This window comes from Zootermopsis nevadensis, unplaced genomic scaffold, assembly GCF_977971745.1.
Source record: "Zootermopsis nevadensis isolate Lab colony 2312 unplaced genomic scaffold, Znev_1.0 Znev_ptg000025l, whole genome shotgun sequence".
NCBI classification, from domain to species: Eukaryota; Metazoa; Arthropoda; class Insecta; order Blattodea; family Termopsidae; genus Zootermopsis; species Zootermopsis nevadensis.
In genome coordinates this window covers 2,756,377-2,774,219 of record NW_028259157.1, presented here as the reverse complement: position 1 = coordinate 2,774,219, position 17,843 = coordinate 2,756,377, and the positions used below count along the sequence as shown (strand labels likewise).

The 17,843-nt window shown below is 35.4% G+C and overlaps 2 protein-coding genes across 12 annotated transcripts in view; both read right to left on the bottom strand.

Annotated features, from left to right (window-relative positions):
- Nucleotides 1-2,310, bottom strand: part of LOC110830232 (brahma chromatin-remodeling complex ATPase subunit) — a 46,190-nt gene extending 43,880 nt beyond the window's left edge. For 5 of the 7 annotated variants that reach the window (XM_087355751.1, XM_022064887.2, XM_087355754.1 and 2 more), the window contains exons 1-2: nucleotides 2,163-2,310; nucleotides 544-875 (exon numbers count right to left, since the gene is read on the bottom strand). In XM_087355751.1, the coding sequence (XP_087211877.1) occupies nucleotides 544-852 (309 nt within the window). In that variant the 5' untranslated portion in view covers nucleotides 853-875; nucleotides 2,163-2,310. Of the gene's footprint in view, nucleotides 1-543; nucleotides 876-2,081 lie in introns of all 7 variants that reach the window. The other 2 variants (XM_087355752.1, XM_087355753.1) reach the window with 2 other exon arrangements.
- Nucleotides 2,311-4,297: 1,987 nt separating this feature from the next.
- Nucleotides 4,298-17,843, bottom strand: part of LOC110830231 (exportin-T) — a 32,698-nt gene continuing 19,152 nt past the window's right edge. For 2 of the 5 annotated variants that reach the window (XM_087355765.1, XM_087355762.1), the window contains exons 13-18: nucleotides 16,655-16,897; nucleotides 15,697-15,882; nucleotides 14,507-14,782; nucleotides 13,018-13,230; nucleotides 11,602-11,727; nucleotides 4,629-9,817 (exon numbers count right to left, since the gene is read on the bottom strand). In XM_087355765.1, the coding sequence (XP_087211891.1) occupies nucleotides 9,791-9,817; nucleotides 11,602-11,727; nucleotides 13,018-13,230; nucleotides 14,507-14,782; nucleotides 15,697-15,882; nucleotides 16,655-16,897 (1,071 nt within the window). In that variant the 3' untranslated portion in view covers nucleotides 4,629-9,790. Of the gene's footprint in view, nucleotides 4,534-4,628; nucleotides 9,818-11,601; nucleotides 11,728-13,017; nucleotides 13,231-14,506; nucleotides 14,783-15,696; nucleotides 15,883-16,654; nucleotides 16,898-17,843 lie in introns of those variants that run through there. The other 3 variants (XM_087355764.1, XM_087355763.1, XM_022064883.2) reach the window with 3 other exon arrangements.

Below are 17,843 nucleotides of genomic sequence, written 5' to 3'. Positions count from 1 at the left end.
AAACATATGTCAAATCAAAAGAGCTAATTTGTCATTTGTTTCTTAATAATCTGTACTGAATTAATAAATACTACAGATGTAAATAAAAATCAATTGTTACATCACTTCTGCATACTGTAAATGGTTTCAACAAACTGGATCTTATTTTATAAACAAACCCTAAAAGCTTTATAGATACATCAAATTATGTACCAATAAGTGATGACATACAGTTTCTCTTTCCACTTAATATACATGGCCAACCTTTTGCCCTTCGACTCTCAATGTCTGTGGCCTCTGCACTGGTCCTCTCATTTACACAACATACAATATAAACATTATAATTATAATTAATTAATCTTATTACCTCCATATTGAAATTAAAAATTTTCACCTTCATTATAAAAGAACTAAACAATTTAATTTTTAATTTTACAGAAGACATATAATTTGTTTTTACTGGCTTCTGTATAGTCAATATAGGTAAAATTTGTATAAGGAAAAGGAGATCAGTGAACATTACTTTTAAGCCATAAAAGGTTGAGACAAAGTTTTACTGCTTACCTGCCCTGACATTTGTGGACTGGGCAGCATTCCACTAGGGCAAAGAGATTGCTGTTGGTAGCCCATGTGGCCATGTGTGTTCAAATGCTGATGTGAGGGAGATGCCACTTGTCGGCCAGGACTGGGTGGAGGTCCTGGAGACATCACCTGCTGTGGAGGGCCCATCGGGGATAGGACCTGCTGCTGTCCTTGAGTTGGAGGAGGTGGCGTCTGGGGAGGCGGCATGGGGGAGGGAGTCTGTGGGGGAGGTGGGCCCATCGGTGAGGCCACTGGTTGTGGCTGAGCAGCACCAGAGCCGTGACAATCCATTGATTGTGTCACATAAAATGAACCTGCAAGGATAATAACCTTTAAAGCTCATAAAATGTATTTGTTCGAAGATTTCCGTCTTCTGGGTTGTTGCGCCGTGTAGTCTGATCGATGCGATGAATCGCCCTGATGACGGAGGCAGTATGACCTCTGAAACGTTGGTTAGCATCGACCAGACTACACGGCGCAACAACCCAGAAGACGGAAATCTTCATAATCACTGCTGTGAAAACCTCAAATCTTACATGTATTTGTTCCATTCCAACCCATGCAATTGTAATTACACATTAGTTACAGACAAAATAACTTGTCAAATTGTACATTAAATATTAAAATCACAATTAAAAAGATTTTAAACACATTATCAAGAATGTTTATTTCATTTTCTTTCTGTTACATTTAAATAAATATAACACAATGGCTAGAGATCCAAATAATTTCACTCCTTCAACTGAACATACCAACAATAAAACTTACATGCGTCCTGTATAACATTTCACTCAACACTTCAAAAATCATTCTGCTCATATGTAATGACTTTAAAATGAAGTTCCAACTTTCACAAAACAAATTAGAATCAACTGGTTCAAAAAGGAAAGAAATTCTCATAACAGGGTGCAGGTGCTACTATTCAATCCAATATGGAAATTATTTTATAAATACTGGTTCCTTATGTATGTAATACAAAATTTCCCACCTGACATGACATCACACATCAATTGTATTTCATTTAATGAATGAATTAATGAATAATAATAAAACATGGGCAAGTTTGTCTAATTTCAAAAATTTTAAATTAAAATTTGTCATTACATAAGAGTTCTCTTTACACGTAATTTTAAGTTCAGCGTATATGGTTTCATAGCACAACAGCACTTCTCTGTATAAAATTAGCCCTTTTGTATTTGTGGAATAATTTTACTAATAATCATTATACAACTTCAAAACCAACAATACTATCATACCAAACACTGAATAATATAAATTAAGAACAAACATTAATAATATGTTACGTAAAATCATAACACGTTTAAAGGCATTTTGTGGAAGCCATTAGTAAACATGGAGAGTAAGTGAAACATGGCACAAAACCCGTTGCTACAACATAACCAATGCCCAACAGAAACTAAGCCGTGTATATCAGTATACGGTAAGCATAATGTACAAGCCTAATAAACGAGAAAATATTTTATTCGCCACAATGTATCACGATAAGATAACACGTATACCTCAGTTATTTCATACCAAAGGCCAGATATTAGCTGCAAATGAAGTTCTTACACCTCTTCTTCTTCTTCAATTCCACATACCTGTTAATTTCAATTATGAAGATTCAGTCAATCACCAAAATGTACATTAAACTAATTTTTAACATGACAACATTAAAATTATACATAAACCTAAAGCATTAACATGTTAACAGAATAGGTTACGCAACCATCAAACGCAGGAGCAAATACAGACATACCAACTGACAGATTCCAAAAATATAAAGGCCGAATGCCTTGTGAAATATCCTATCAGGTTATCGTAAAGATGGAACTTTCGTGGAAAGTCTTAGATTGTAAAAGCGAAAGGTTATTTTATCAGAGTGAAATGGTTTTATTCAGATCATCTGAAGTGTAAATGAAATGTAGTCTTGTCACGTCATCTGAGGGGAACAAAATAAATCGTTTTCATGGCCGTGAAAACCTCAAATCTCATCTTAAGAATATATGTTAGTACCTATCCCTTTCGATTACGATAAACATCATTTCTAAGGTCTACGATTACTGTGTTCGAAGAAATTTTGTCGTATGGCGTAAGAATTTTCGCTATTTACGCCAGCATTCTCTTCCTCCATTTCATACCGTATCACATATGACGGAATATATGAACGAATCCTATTTAAAAAATGACAGTGGAACCACGGTTCCGGAGAATCTGACGTAAATACGTCTTTGTATTTAAATTATATTTTGGCAATAAATAAAATGAAAGGAAGTTTATATATTAGCTTTATTCTAAACATTCCCTTTATACATGCTTTACAATGGAGTAAATAGTTTGATTAAGACATTGCTTAATTACCTATCCCTCATACGTTCAGCATTACTTTTTGGTATTTTGGGGGGAACTTCAGGTTCATTATTTAATATTTCTATTTTTTTACGTTTTCTGTACTCTCATATATTCTGCATTACAGACTTTTAGCTCAATGTCTTCCATCTTGTATCTCTACATAGTATGACGGAACACACAAACACAGCAGTAGCGTGAAGTGCGATGCGCCTTTATTTGTATAAATAAATGTTTGTAGAACCTAAACCATTTGTGATATGTAAAATCTGAAAACAGATATGGAAAGCTGAAGAGGTAATACGTATTTCGTACGCAATATGTCCAGATCCATCTCTTACGGTTTTCGAGAGGCGGGCGCTTAACGCGAAGAACAATAATAATAAATAGGAATCCCTCACCTCAGACTTTGTTCAATTATAAGAGACCACGATGTCCACCCACAATGACCAATTTAATCAAAACTAAAATGGAGAGAGTGGAGGGCAGTATCACGGATTTTTTAATAATTATTATATATGATAAGTAATTGATATTCTAAAACGTTTTTAACAGCACAATATTATCTACTCTACCACGCACTTCTTCTACAAGCGATTCACAGCTCTCTTTTCCCCAATAACGAAACGGCAGTAATGAAACACAACAATGCCGAATAAACAGACGACATAACAATTAGTTTCTTAGGTAAAGGAGTTTATTTATTTAGTGTTCTGTCTGACGACAGGTCCATATGAACAGGATCCTTCCAACCTTTTCTCGGACTGGGACCTGTTCATATACGTTCTTGGCAGATGATCCAGAAGTGGTTTGCCATTGCCTTCTTCTGTGTGTGAATGGAGTAATTGTTGGGATGCCACGGAGGAAAACTCCGTGTTGCCTAGACCACGACCTTGCCCAACACAAGTTATAAATTCGGGCACCGCCGGGAATCAAACCCGAGACCCCAGGATTACAAGGACAGCGTTCTAACCGCTAGACCACCGTGGCTTGAAGTAAAGGAGTAAAGCATTGTTATGCACGCAGGAGTTCATATAAAAGCTGACCATTGTCGGTCCATATTTACACAGTTGGTATGGATCTTACACACTTTCCTAACGTTGTTTTGTCGAATGGCCCTTCCGTATAGACGTCAAAAATGACAAAACAAGTCTACATTATCCTATATTTACAATAACCGTTTCTTAATGTAACGTTTTCATTGTCGTATAACCTGGCAGTCCCATAATATAATAAAATGTACTGCAGTTACCATATTAATTAATATACCCCAAAAGTACTGAGCATATTATTACTTTCCAGAAATTTATTAATTTCATTGTTCAACTGAAAGGTTTAAAAGTATGCCAGAATAACTACACTGAATGTTTTAAATAAAAATAACCACTTGGGAACAGGCTTTTACTTCGGTTTTGCCAAAGATAAAACTTCAGGAATGTGAAGAATACTAGTCTCCATCATGGTTCAAAGTCCATATTAAGATGCAAGTTCCTTTTGCCAACCATTCTAATTACACCATCAATGAAGGTACATGATGCACTGTATGGATACTGCAACCTCAGAAATGGATTCTACATTCTTGCCTAGGTCAGTAGAGGCCAGGAAGGTCATCAGAGACCAAATCTGGAGACATCAGGTACAAGCCAGTGCAGTAATACATGTCAGTATTATAAAGTAAACACATAACTTTCATCACTTCACTAAATGTTTGTATCAAATCATGTCCATACACATTTTATTAGAAACTCTTAGTACCTCTGAATAGCTATTTTATACCAGGGGCCATTTTGTAAAAATGTAAATATACATGCATAATTCTTCAGTACAAATTCTACAGATTTCTTTAAATTAAATCTATATTTAATCTCCAAAATCAAAAGATATTTTACAATTTTCAGTTTCATTATGTGAATGATGTTTGAGCCTTCCACAATTTTTACCTCATCCACATATTTAATAATCCATCTAAGCTTTTTCCAACCTAAAAAGACATAAAGCATTAAAAGATTATCCCGAATATGATCAAAATATTCACATTTTTACCGAGCAGAAAACTGCACAAAAACATCAGATATTTAAATAACTTACCAAATGAGGTCATGCAAAAATTTAATCACAATAAACACTGAAACCATTTCTATTTCTTTATATTTGTTGTACTTGTAATTTTTATAATTCAACTAGTCAAGAAACGTTTATGTCTTAGAGGCATGTACAAAAGAATCTCAAGCCTGACAGAATAGAACTGGTTTTCAAAAAGTTCACTTCCTTATGTATACCCTAATAGCAAACTACCAAACTCTTCAATATACAAGCCTTATGTAGGCAGTCTTTCTCCTTTATATGATGCATCAAAATTATACCATGTTTGGATTAATCAACACTGAGCTCAAATATTTCTAAGGCATTAAGAATGGAAAAGGAACTGATAGATAAAACTTGCAACAAACACATAACCACACAATGAATAAGGAATTGGTGGTGAACATTAATCACATTCTGATTTTTCTGCAGCAAAGATAAGCCATAGCATTCCATAATAGAGTTTGGCTACTGGAGTGTACTTCTGAAAGGATCTCATTATAATGCAGCATAATAATATGGATTGATGTAGAAGAATGCTATGTATGTAGTTTAAAATTTATCAGATCCATTATATATAGAATATGACAAAGCACAACATAACCTAAAATATTTTTAATCAGGGTCTTTTCTCTGGCAATACATAGTGGTGACACCTCAAAACAAAAATAAGACAATTAGAAATCCATTACTAAAAATAAGGGATCAGCAAAGATTAATTCAGTTATGATAACTTCTTAAACGTTAGGTTTAATGAACACTGGATCAACATGGCTATGCAAAGTTGGAAGAAGTCTCATGTCTGGTGTCTTTGTCCCCTCCTGTCAAATTTTGAAGGGTCCATTTTACTATCATCCTCCCATATACATTTATGTCTCTCCCCTTCAGGTCTTCCAAATAAAATTTTTGTATACATTTTTCATTTCCCATGCTAAATGAAATATCCACCTTCTCATCCCAAATTTAATCATGCAATTTTCAAACTCACATAACAGATAAATTAGTTGTTTTTGCAGTAAATTCTCAATTTAACGAATTTTGGATTTAACAAACACTACCTGGCATTGCAAATTTTTTAATGTGAATGTGCATTTAATTACCTTTGCACTATACTGTTCTAATGAATGCTGTGTGTCACTGTAGGTGTACAGTCCATATTACAAATAGAGTTCCTAATGAAAATGATGGTCTATGGATGCATTACTCTTTGCTGAAATTCTGATTACCTCTAGACATCTCTATCTGTTGCTATGGACCAGAAATTAAATGTTGGTTACTTTTGATACGAACCTGCATGCACTAACAAAACCCAGCACCATAAAACAAGGAAGAAAATGCTTCTTCACGTTCTGCAATTTTAAATTCTGCCACGTCTTGACCAGATAATTCAGTAGTATGCTAAAGTCACGTGGCTAAAGAGGGCAGGACTTTTGACTATGACTGTTCCAACAGCTGCATGTACTGACAACAAATTTAAAAAGTGGCTAAACAGGATTTACTTCAATTCATTATGTCCTTCAGAATGTGGTATTCTGGGTTATGACACCATGTAATAATGTAGGTGGTTACCAGTGTTGTGGAGGAACCTGCTACGTACACCTTCAAAGTAGTGAGTAAAGCTGGGTTGTGGGAGGGTTATATAGGAAAGATGGAATGATTAGGCTGTGGGGAACAAATGAGACTGGCTAGTCAGAACTTGGGATGGGGACAAAGAGATATAGCTATAACTGAAAGGAACCTACTTTGGTCGCATTAAAATGTCTAATAAAAAGAGGATAATTTGAAAGCTTATGTAACCACACTGTAAAAATTGAACACTAAATATGTCATGATATCATTTCTTCACCTATTCTATTCATACAGCTTGGTCCAAATAAAATGGAAAATACCACCACAAAACACATAAAAAGTATCATAGTCACACATGTTCCTCTCATAAATATATCCAAATTCATTGCAAATCTAAACAAACTCATCCATCAGTTCCATCACCATTCCATACAAACCCAACTGGTGATTCAACTACTAATTTCCAGTTGTTAGGACACAACATAATAGATTGATAAGGATTTCTAACATATCCACCTTCTGAGAGAGCAAAAGTAAAGAAAATAAAGTTAATAGGATCAATGATGTTCAGATAACCACAGACAGATAAAAATAAAAAACTTATCACAATTTGATTGAATGTACAAATTCTTGTCTCACTATATAGCAATCTAATTTCTATTCAGATCAGTTTCTTGCCTTCACATTGACAGCACACCATTTCCTGTAAAGGTAAATGATTATATTGTAAATCAGAAGTTTGTAGGGAATTAATCGTGACCAACTGTAAGGCACTATTCCATTTGTTTTGGATATCGAATGCAGAGTAAATATTTCCCCAAAACCTGACAGCAATCAGCAGGTTGGCCAAACAGCTTCCGTCAAATTATGTGGTACTTATTATAGAATATACTGGATGAGGAACCAGAATGTATTCAGTTGATATCTTTTTGAATTACTTTATTGGTGAAGTTACCAATAACAGGGTACTCCTCCCTTCAGATATGAGTACCTCTAAGAATGATGACATTACACAGCATTTACATTTATCTTCATAACACACAGCAAGAAGTTCAATTTAAATGGACACCCTGTTAACCCCATCATGATTATGAACATAAGTTTTGCCACATGGAACAACACACTCTTATGGATGCAACAGTTCTGTAAAGGTACAGTGCACTGAAATATCTTCTTTACTTTCAGTCAATTGATTTCAGAAATGCTGTGATTCAAATATAACTAACTAGATGCCTTACCGAACCCGAAGGTTCATCACCGAATTAACCAAAGGCCTCCACCGGACCCTGTCCTGGGCCAACAAAATCCAGTATCCTTCCACTCCTATCTCCCATAGATCCCGCTTGATATTATCCTCCCATCTACATCTAGGTCTCCCCAGTGGTCTCTTCCCCTCTGGCTTCCCAACCAATACCCGGTGCACACCTCTTGTCCCATCCATGCGCGCTACATACCCCGCCCATCTCATTCTTCTTGACTTAATCACCCTGACAATGGGGGAGGAGTACAGATTTTTAAGCTCATCATTATGCAGTTTTCTCCATGCCCCATCATCTTCTCTCCTAGGCCCAAATATCCTCCTAAACACTCTATTCTCAAAAACCTGCAATCTGTGTTCCTCCCTCTGAGTGAGAGACCATGTTTTGCACCCATACAAAACAGGCAAAATTATTGTTTTGTATACTTTAATTTTCAGGTTCTTAGAATTCAGACGGGAAGACAAAATATTCTGAACCGAGAAGTAGCAAGCATTTCCAGAATTTTGTCTTCTCCTAACTCCTCATGAATATAATTTTAAACTGTTATTGCTGTTATCAAATATTTGAACTCTGTGACACTTTCAAAGGATTTATTAGCCACCCTAAGATAATTCTGCCAGCCTGTCTGCTGACGAAGAGACACTAACATGTACTTAGTTTTTTCTGAATTTACTTCTAGCCCCACCTGTCTACTAGCTTCTAGTAAAACTTCTGTGTTCCTCTTTATTGTATTTATATCATCCTCCAATAATGATTTAAATATATGAAAGGAAAATACTTAATTTATAGAATTAAGAAGGAATGTCAACACAAGCTGCCAGACCAAGCTTGTACACTGCTAGCTTATTGAATTTTTCATTTTCAACAAATCAGAAATTTCTGCTTCACGTCTGCACTTCAATATTAAAATATAAATAAAAATATATAAATGAAGTTTCAATTTGACAAAACTTTACACCTCACTAACTTGTGCCCAATGCCAACTACAGGTTCCATACTAACCTTTTCTTAAATTCAACAGGATCACAGTGCAAACCAAAACAGAAAAAGGGAAACTGCATGACAAAAACATTAAACAGTACTAATAACCAAAAGCATTGGAATTAGGCAGTGTTTTGATACTTCATTATGTTCAAACTGTAATGACACAACACACTTACATAATCACAGGCAATTATGAGATGAACAGGCAACCCTACCACATTACTAATCCCAATTAATCCAATGGCTGCTCAGTGGTTTGGAAATGTCCTGAACTTCAGGAACGAAAGTAACAGTACATCCACAAGGCCCAAACTCTAAAAATTATACAAACAAACTGTTTACAATAAAATACAATATATTCAAAAATATTCATAAATAAATCATGCAAAGTGACACAAATTCTGATGTTAAATATGACCATTTGCAGCCAAAGGATTAAATTGAGATAAAGTGTTACAACAAAACAATGAGTTTAACTTATAAATGAAATAAATACAATTATTTTTACACAAAACAGCTGCTACCAGCATGTGATGTACCAGGGTTTTTTTTTTGTTTCTATGATCAATTCTGGGGGGAGGGGGGGGGGGGGGGGGAAATGAACTGAGCAAACTGAGAGTCTCATTTATAAAACAGACACTAGATACTTAAAAAATACTCACTCAATTCAGTATCATCAGTGAGAGTTTTAAATGGACAGCATCAGACAAGTGTAAAAGAATCATATATTCAATAAACAAGATTACTCAATTCTTCATACCTCAAAAACAGCACTAGAATAAATCAATAATTCAACTTAATCACATGTATGTTGAGAGCACAGAAATGTGTGCGATTTCAGAAAAATCTGTAACAGTACTAAATTAAATATTTACAAAGAAATATTTACAGAAACATCAGCAATTCCAGGAAAAAAGAATATCATGGTATTAATTTTTACCATTAGGCATCAATCAATTGCTTTTGTTCAGAATCTTCCACATTTGTCATGTTCTTGCTTGCTGGAAAAATATCTGAAACAAATTACAGTAAAAATGTACAGTTTGTAACAATAATAAATTTATTAATGTCACATGTTTATAGTGCATACTGTTAATATATCCTATTTTTTCATATAACATAACTATGTGCTGCAATATCATTCTTAAATTACAGTAGCTGAGCTGGTCAAGAATCTTCCGCCCTGTTATGGAACCCAACGTTTCAATATCATGCATAAAAGTCTGGCAGCAGACCCTATTCTCAACCAGTTGAATCGAATCTCCACCTTCACATCCTACTTCTGTAAGATCCATTTTAATCCAGGTCAATCTCGCTACACACACTTCCACTATCTGTGCTTTTGCATATCTGTGGTTTTATTTCAGTATCATGAGGAGCTTCAATATCCTATCCACAGCCACAGCGGAAGTTGCTGCACAAGCCCAATGAGATGCACATGCAGTTTCACTGACTTGCCCTACCATTTTGACTCTGATGACTACAAATTAATGCCTTTCATTACATATCAGAAAATTCACAGGTATGTTATGTTTCCCATTCTACATGTTTTTTTATATGCATGGCAATTCACAGGAATGCAACCCTGCATATAACAAGAGTCACTTATATAATCCTCAAAGCATGATGTTCCCATACAATCTCTTATACTGAAGATTTTTGAAAAAAATGTGTGCATCTCACTTTCCCCATGTGATCTACATACCTCACCCAACTCATCCTTGACTTAATAACCCAGCAGTATTTGGTGAAGAGTACAAATTATGAAGTTCTTAATTATGTAATTTTCTTTGCCATAACTCCAATATTCTCCTCAGCACTTCATTCTCAAACAGTTTCAGTCCATAAAATGTAATAAAAGAGCAAATTTAAATGGACAATGAGCATCACAGAATATACTAGGTACTAAGAAGCATGTGGAGATGTCACAAACTTATTATTTTTCACAAAGGGATTTCCAACTGTACTGGATACAGGAAATATTCTAAAGAAACGTATGTTTTTCTGACTTGGCTTAGTTAGGACAAAAATATTCTTTTTTCTAATGGTCACTTTGTATCCATGAATTTAGCAAGACTTCAGTCACTGTGTATCAGTTCATAAAGATAAGAGTTTAATTTTATAATTCTGTGATGCTAATTGCTAACTGTCACTGTAGAGTGATGGGTACTGCACATTTTCTTGGAATAACAAAGGAAAACAGCTATTTTTCCTAATTCATTACAACAGTCCATTTCTATTTAAAAGTAATAGGAAGTACCACAAAGTGTGTGCACTGCATGTCAGTACTACCCTCAGCAGCAATTATTCAGCTGTAACATGGCTAACAAGGCCTTATCCTTTCAGAAATGAATACACAACAATAAGCTGAGGATAAATTTAACAGGACAATTATCGGTTTTATTTTGTGACCAGAAGGAAAGAAATTAATTCTGAATCAGATCAAGCCAGGTGGACTAAGGATAACTGGGTACTGGTACTGGGAACGACCCGTTCTTCAAGTGCCTGAGCACTGCGGGTCCCAACTTTTCATTGGCTTGATCTATAGGCATTTGGTAGGAGTCCTTGGACGAGGGATCGGCCCGTCGCAAGGCCTCTACCTATACACAGGACAGCACAACACAGAAAAACGCAGACAAACATCCATGGCTTGAGTGGGATTTTAACCCACGGTCCCAGCAACCAAGCAGCAGAAGGCCCACGCCCCAGACCGCGCGGCCACTGCGGACCCCTAAGAAGGATAATGCACAATTGATACTTAACTAATTAACTCAAAATATCAATTTCTTCCACTTACTTTGACATAATTTTTGAAGACTTTGTTTTCAGCTTTGAGGGCCTGGCAATACTCATCTATAAGCTGCGGAGAGATCTGAAGAGTTGGGAGGTATTCTGTATGGAGGTAGCTGACAAACTCATCCCCCTGGAAGAAAGTAAATGAAATTCCACATGAATTATTCATGTTTCACAATACAATTTTGATGAAACTTGATCACTTTAGTCTGATAAAACAAAACTGAAAAGTCTAAAATTTTCAGAAATTTACAGAAACATATACATATTATCTTTCCGAATAACAGCAAAGTGTTATAATTTATTATGGAGCAAATATAAAGGAAATCAGTAGGATTATTGGTTTTCACAGCAGGGTTAAAGATGTCTGTCTTCTGGGTAGTTGTGCCATGTAGTCTGGTAGAAGTTTACCAACATTTTAGAGGTCCTTGTTGCCTCCATCATCAGGGTCACTCATCACCCTGTTGATGGAGGCAGCAAGGACCTCTGAAACGTTGGTAAACTTCTACCAGACTACACGGTGCAACAACCCAGAAGACAGCCATCTTCATAAAGGAAATCAAACAGCATTAATTCTCAAAGTAAGCAGCCATATCTCATAACCATATAACACATATGACAATATTAGATATCCTTACATAAAGTAGTGTATGGAATAAACAACAACATGCAATAATATATTATTCACATAATTTCATTACATACCTCATTTATATTTATTTTGTTCCCTGAGATTTACATCTGAAACATTTTAAACTATTTTTTGACACACAGTTGCCACAGCCAGATCAATGGTTACATACCTGGGCTACTACTGGGGCATAATTGATTATAAACCAAGGTCTGCACCTACACTTGCATACAGCAGTAATGAAAAGAGTCCACTTAACCTTCAATTATAATTTCTCCATAGATTCCTGCTTGTAAGACATATTTCATAAATCTACTGCCCTTCAAATCTCAGACATAATACACCTAGAAGATGAATAAGGATTTCTGTGATAAACATGAACAGATGTGGCAAACTATGGAGATGATGTGGTAGGTATTCAATATGCATAGGGGGTCAGTAAAGAAGCCAAAAGGGATGATCTGTAGATGACAAATGAGAATTGCAGAAGCTGAGATTAAAGGGAGGAACACATGACATCCCCCTTTGCATCCCAGCATCAGGGCATGACTGACTTACCTTTATGGGATAAGAATCAATATAAATTAAACAACCGAAACATAGTAACAAGGCATAACATAAATGCCACCGATCAGAGCACAGAAGACAGATGCAGTAAACATAACATTGAAGTATGTACCAAATCCAGAATACCCCTATTTTATTTACTCCCCTGCATTTTTAATTATTACTTCTATGATAAACAGTTGACAGATTTATTTATAAAATGAACAGCAAATTTCAACTTACACGTCTCTGCAGGATGGCCTTCAAACACATGGCACTCTCTGCCAATGCCAGTAATGTCTGAGCATCAGAGAGATCAAATGTGGACTTAAGGGGTGCCATAAAGCATGCAGGAACTATGTTCTTGTATATGAACTGTGTGAAGTCATCAGGCTGCTCCTTACCACCCCATAAGTCCACCAATTTTCGCAGGATTGAGAAGCACGTTTTCTGAGCCTGAAATAAAAAAAACACAAAAAATTAAAAAGCTGTTCCACACAAGGTTTTAAGTTTTTGCATGACTTACCAATGCTATCACCTTCAGAAGTTATGTAACGTTCAATGAGATGAGCAAACATATATAGTAACCCTTAAAAAACAGGGGTTAAAGCAATCATGGTCCATGTAAATACAATAACCCAGCATTTGCCTTAAAGAACTGAGGAAACCAATTAGATATCTGTCAGAAGAACTGGTGCCATGACATAGTTGAGACTCGACAGCTCCAAAACACAAACTGGCCATTCTCAGAATACCTGCCACAATCATTTCTAATTCAATCAGCAATAATGAAGATGCCTTCAAAGATGTAAAGTTTCCAAAATAACTGACCTCATCAACGCAAATATTTTCTATAGACAGATACAAAGACTGAAATTTTGTATTCTAGGCATTAAGTTTGGGACTGATTTTAAATAGTTCTTTGGGTTGTGTGTAACTGCATTCTGTGAAATTGTCAACAAAGTGAATGAACTTTAGTTTAAATTAATGTCTGTCTCATGTCATTATATGTCCATGTCCAAAAATGGGAGTCACCTTTTAAAAAATATGACTTCCAAGAGTGTTTCTACAAAATTCCCATGTCCTAACGCCACTTTTTGTTACATACCATGCCATTATATTTGACACTATTATTCCAGAGACAATCCAAATACAACTATTACATTACATTATTTTATATATTTAATTCTTTACATGTTTCAGCCTTACCAGGGCCATCGTCAGGAAAAATATGTGCATTGCTACGAGAAGTATGTAGTAATATAAAAATCAAAAGGATAGTAAGCCAAAATCACATAGTAAAAGTAGGAAACATCCATTTAACAAGATTTAAAATACATTAAAAATATATAAGACTAGTATTTTTATATCAATTGCAGTAAAAATCTCAAGGTATTTTTTTGTGCAACAGAGCTAAAAATCAACACAATAATTTCCCTCAAAATGTTAGTCCCCATTATATTTATGTTTGTGTACAATTATGCAATAATCCTATGTGTTCACATTCAGTTCATGCATGAGAAGATATGAGTTGATATATAATGCATGGAGTACCATTAAGATCTGGGAAGAAAAGCCATGACCTATGCCAAGGTAATTATCCTGTTATTTGCCTGGACAAGCTGAGAAAAATTATGAAAAATCTAAGACAAGGCAGTTTGAACTCTGACTGAGGCTCACACCAGATACTTACAAACATATCTGCCATATTAGCATGCATAAGCCAACTTACCACTGGATCTGGGAAATCTACAGCTCCACGAATGATACTCATCATCACCTGCTCAAGGAACCGGCTGTCCTGAGCATTCAGAACCTCTGAAACATTGTTTGTGACAACAGCAGCAATGAACTGGAAGTAGTTGCGTTGGAGTAACTGCTTCTCCCGTTTCCCTTGCTCATCATTTTCTTCAATAGGCAATGATTGTGCAGAGAAGATTGCATTCACAATTGGCATGAAAACTTGCTGCAGGAATGGAATCACTTCCTTCTGAAACACCCAGGACAACTGTTCTTTTCAGTTGTGGTGTACCCTGGTCAACCTAATTCACTGAAGCTATCATAATTTAATTGAACTGTGAGAAGAAATTAAATATAAATTTCCAATTTCAGAAGACAGTATTGAAAGTACTAGTTTTATGACAGCCATGTAAGCCTGTAATCAATAAAATGTCTGCGGACCACTACTATATGTGACTGAGCCAGCACCTGAGATGCCTCTAACTATAAACTCCACTAGTTCTTCATTTAATTAAAACAGACCAGTCAATAAAAAACTTCTGTATTAATTTCTATTTTGTGAGATAAAAGGAACCCAACGGTACAACTGCTTTCACTGAATATACTCCCACATAATGTTTCTTTGCAAACAAATTATAATCTGAAGATACCTGTCTTATAGGAAATCTAACTTCAAATTAAAAGCTTCCTGTAAAGCCACTTCATTCAAGAGATTTTATGGAGAAAGACAAATGGACACACACATACTGTACAGGGTGAATCTGTTCATTCAATGTCAAATAAGAGCATATGGCATGGTGATCAGTGGGATATCAGGTAAGGAAGTATATACTATCCAAACTATACACATTTCCCAGCTGCAATACTTTGTAGCTTGCTGTCTGAAGCAATTTTTTAATTTACAAAGTATATGCAATTGTTTTCCTTCTATACACAAACCAGTGATGTAGGCAAAACACACTGTTTGCCCCTGGCTATAGCACAATGCCTGTTTCATATACAGTATTCATTACCCTGTTGAACTGTTTTAATTGTTAGAAACCTGCCTAACAAATTAAAAAATATGTATGAAGACAAAAATCTACATAAAACAATAATTAAAAAAAATTATCAGTAACAGAATGCAAATAAAGTTTGCAACACTACTAAAAGCAGAATAAGACAACTCAAAATCTAACTTACTTTAAATTTTGCAATTATCTGTACAATCAACGGCACATATTCCTGAATGCTCCGTATGTCATTGCCCTTTAGAAGACCTTCTGATGCCCGTGGAACATAAGGAAGAAGTTCTTCTTCCAGGCACACTACCATCCTATGAAGGAATTGCCGCACTCCACTCTGAAGTACTTGTGACTGTGTTGGAATCTGATAAAAGAAATAGATAAACTTCACTTTTCTTGTATGAATAAACATGAAATTCTATTAAATCCACTCACTACATCTATCTATTTCTCTTTCATAACCAGTACCTATCTCCTGCAAAGCCTTTCTAAACACCATGGTCCTGAATAATTGAAATATAGTCTGGAAGTCTGACAACTCCGTTGCTTACAGATAAAAATGTTTAATGCAAAACTGTCACTACATTGCACACACTAGCATATTTGCTGTTCATATATATAGTGGTATGAGCCGGCATAGCTCAGTTAGTAAAGTGACTGGTTATGGACTGGACGTCCGGGGATCAATCCCTGACAGACAGAGGATTCTTCCTCTAGCCTCTGCATCGAGACTAGTTCTGGGGCCCACCTACCCACCCTCCTATTCAATGGGTACCGGGGTCATTTCCAGGGTAAAGCGCAGCTGGGGCACAATGTTCTACCAATATCAAAGCCTGCAATCATGCAAGTGAATAACATTGGTGGCAACTAATAAATCAGAAGGTACAAAAAAGGTACAACGGTCTTGTGGACAGTAATAGTATGCAGACTTGTAGGCATATACCAAAATTTTGGAGGACATACTGTATCGCCACCTTCCAAGCTAAAGATTGGAGGGGGGGGCACATTCCTCCAAAATGTTGGTATCAACTGATAAGTCCACAAGACCATCATCATTTCCACTACTGTGAGAACTTCATACCTATTGCAAGAGGCACATGGTTTAAAGAATATAACAACATCACAAAGTGTGTTACCTGCAAGCAGTTAAGGAAAACCTTTGTGGCCTCAACAAATACAGGCACACAACAACAAGACTTCATCGTCTGATGGTTTGTAAATGCTTTGCTGGCACGGCTAGTGACAGCCATAGCATGGCACAGGGTCTGAGCAAATAGCTGCTGCTTCCGTTCATCTGTCTCCACTAGCAACTGAGTCACCAATGTCTTGAACTTCTCCATCACAGGAATCAGCATGTTTGACATAAGCATCCCTTTTTGCTGAAAACACAATCATGTATTTATTTTAAAAATTACCTGAAATACATCTACAGAACCCTGAAGATGGTTCTCAAAGTGTTGGTGTTTTCTCCATTAACCACCTCACACAGCTAGTAGCCTGAGAAGAATTCATTATACCTAAAATATATCTAGCGATGAGAAATAAATTTTAAAATCAGCCAATATTATTATTTATAAAACTCAGCATTAGGGCATAAGAATTAAAAGCACTAAAATCAGATAATATTTTGCCTTAGTCACTAGTTTCTAATGCTGCATTCCTCCATTAACAGGCTTTTTTAAGCATAGTAAAACCATCTTAAATTGTGTACAAATAAGTAAGTCAATGTAATTGTATCCACTGTTGTTACTATCTGACACATTTTATAAACTTGCTTAATGATCAATTTTATCATAGTATTTATATACATAATCATGAGTGGTACCTGGTAAACTGAAATAAGCATCTGTTTTAAATGTTTCAAAAAGATTTACAAGTGACACTTTACTGACACTTTTAGTGAGTGATAATAAAGTTAACCATTTACATGTTAGGTGAACTACAAAATATTATGTGGTGTTAAGTAGTTTATGTAATATCATTAGCATAATGAAGCACTACTACAGTACATAGAAAATTAAATTTCCCTGAATGTAAAACAACTCCCTCTCAAAATTTTAGATTTTTGAAAAAAACAAAAACATTTATATCAATATTAAAATTTACCAGATTCACACCATTTAATATTCTGAAATTGAATAAGTATAATGGTGTTCATGCATGAGTGAGAATATCTTTGTTTTAACAACATTAACACATTTTATTAACAAAAAGTTAGACCATAAAACTGTTTATGTGGAAGTGGCACACTTCTAATGTTCTTTAAATTTCCTCCAGCATGACACTTATTTCAGTAACGCTACGTTCCTGTGTAATAGTACAATT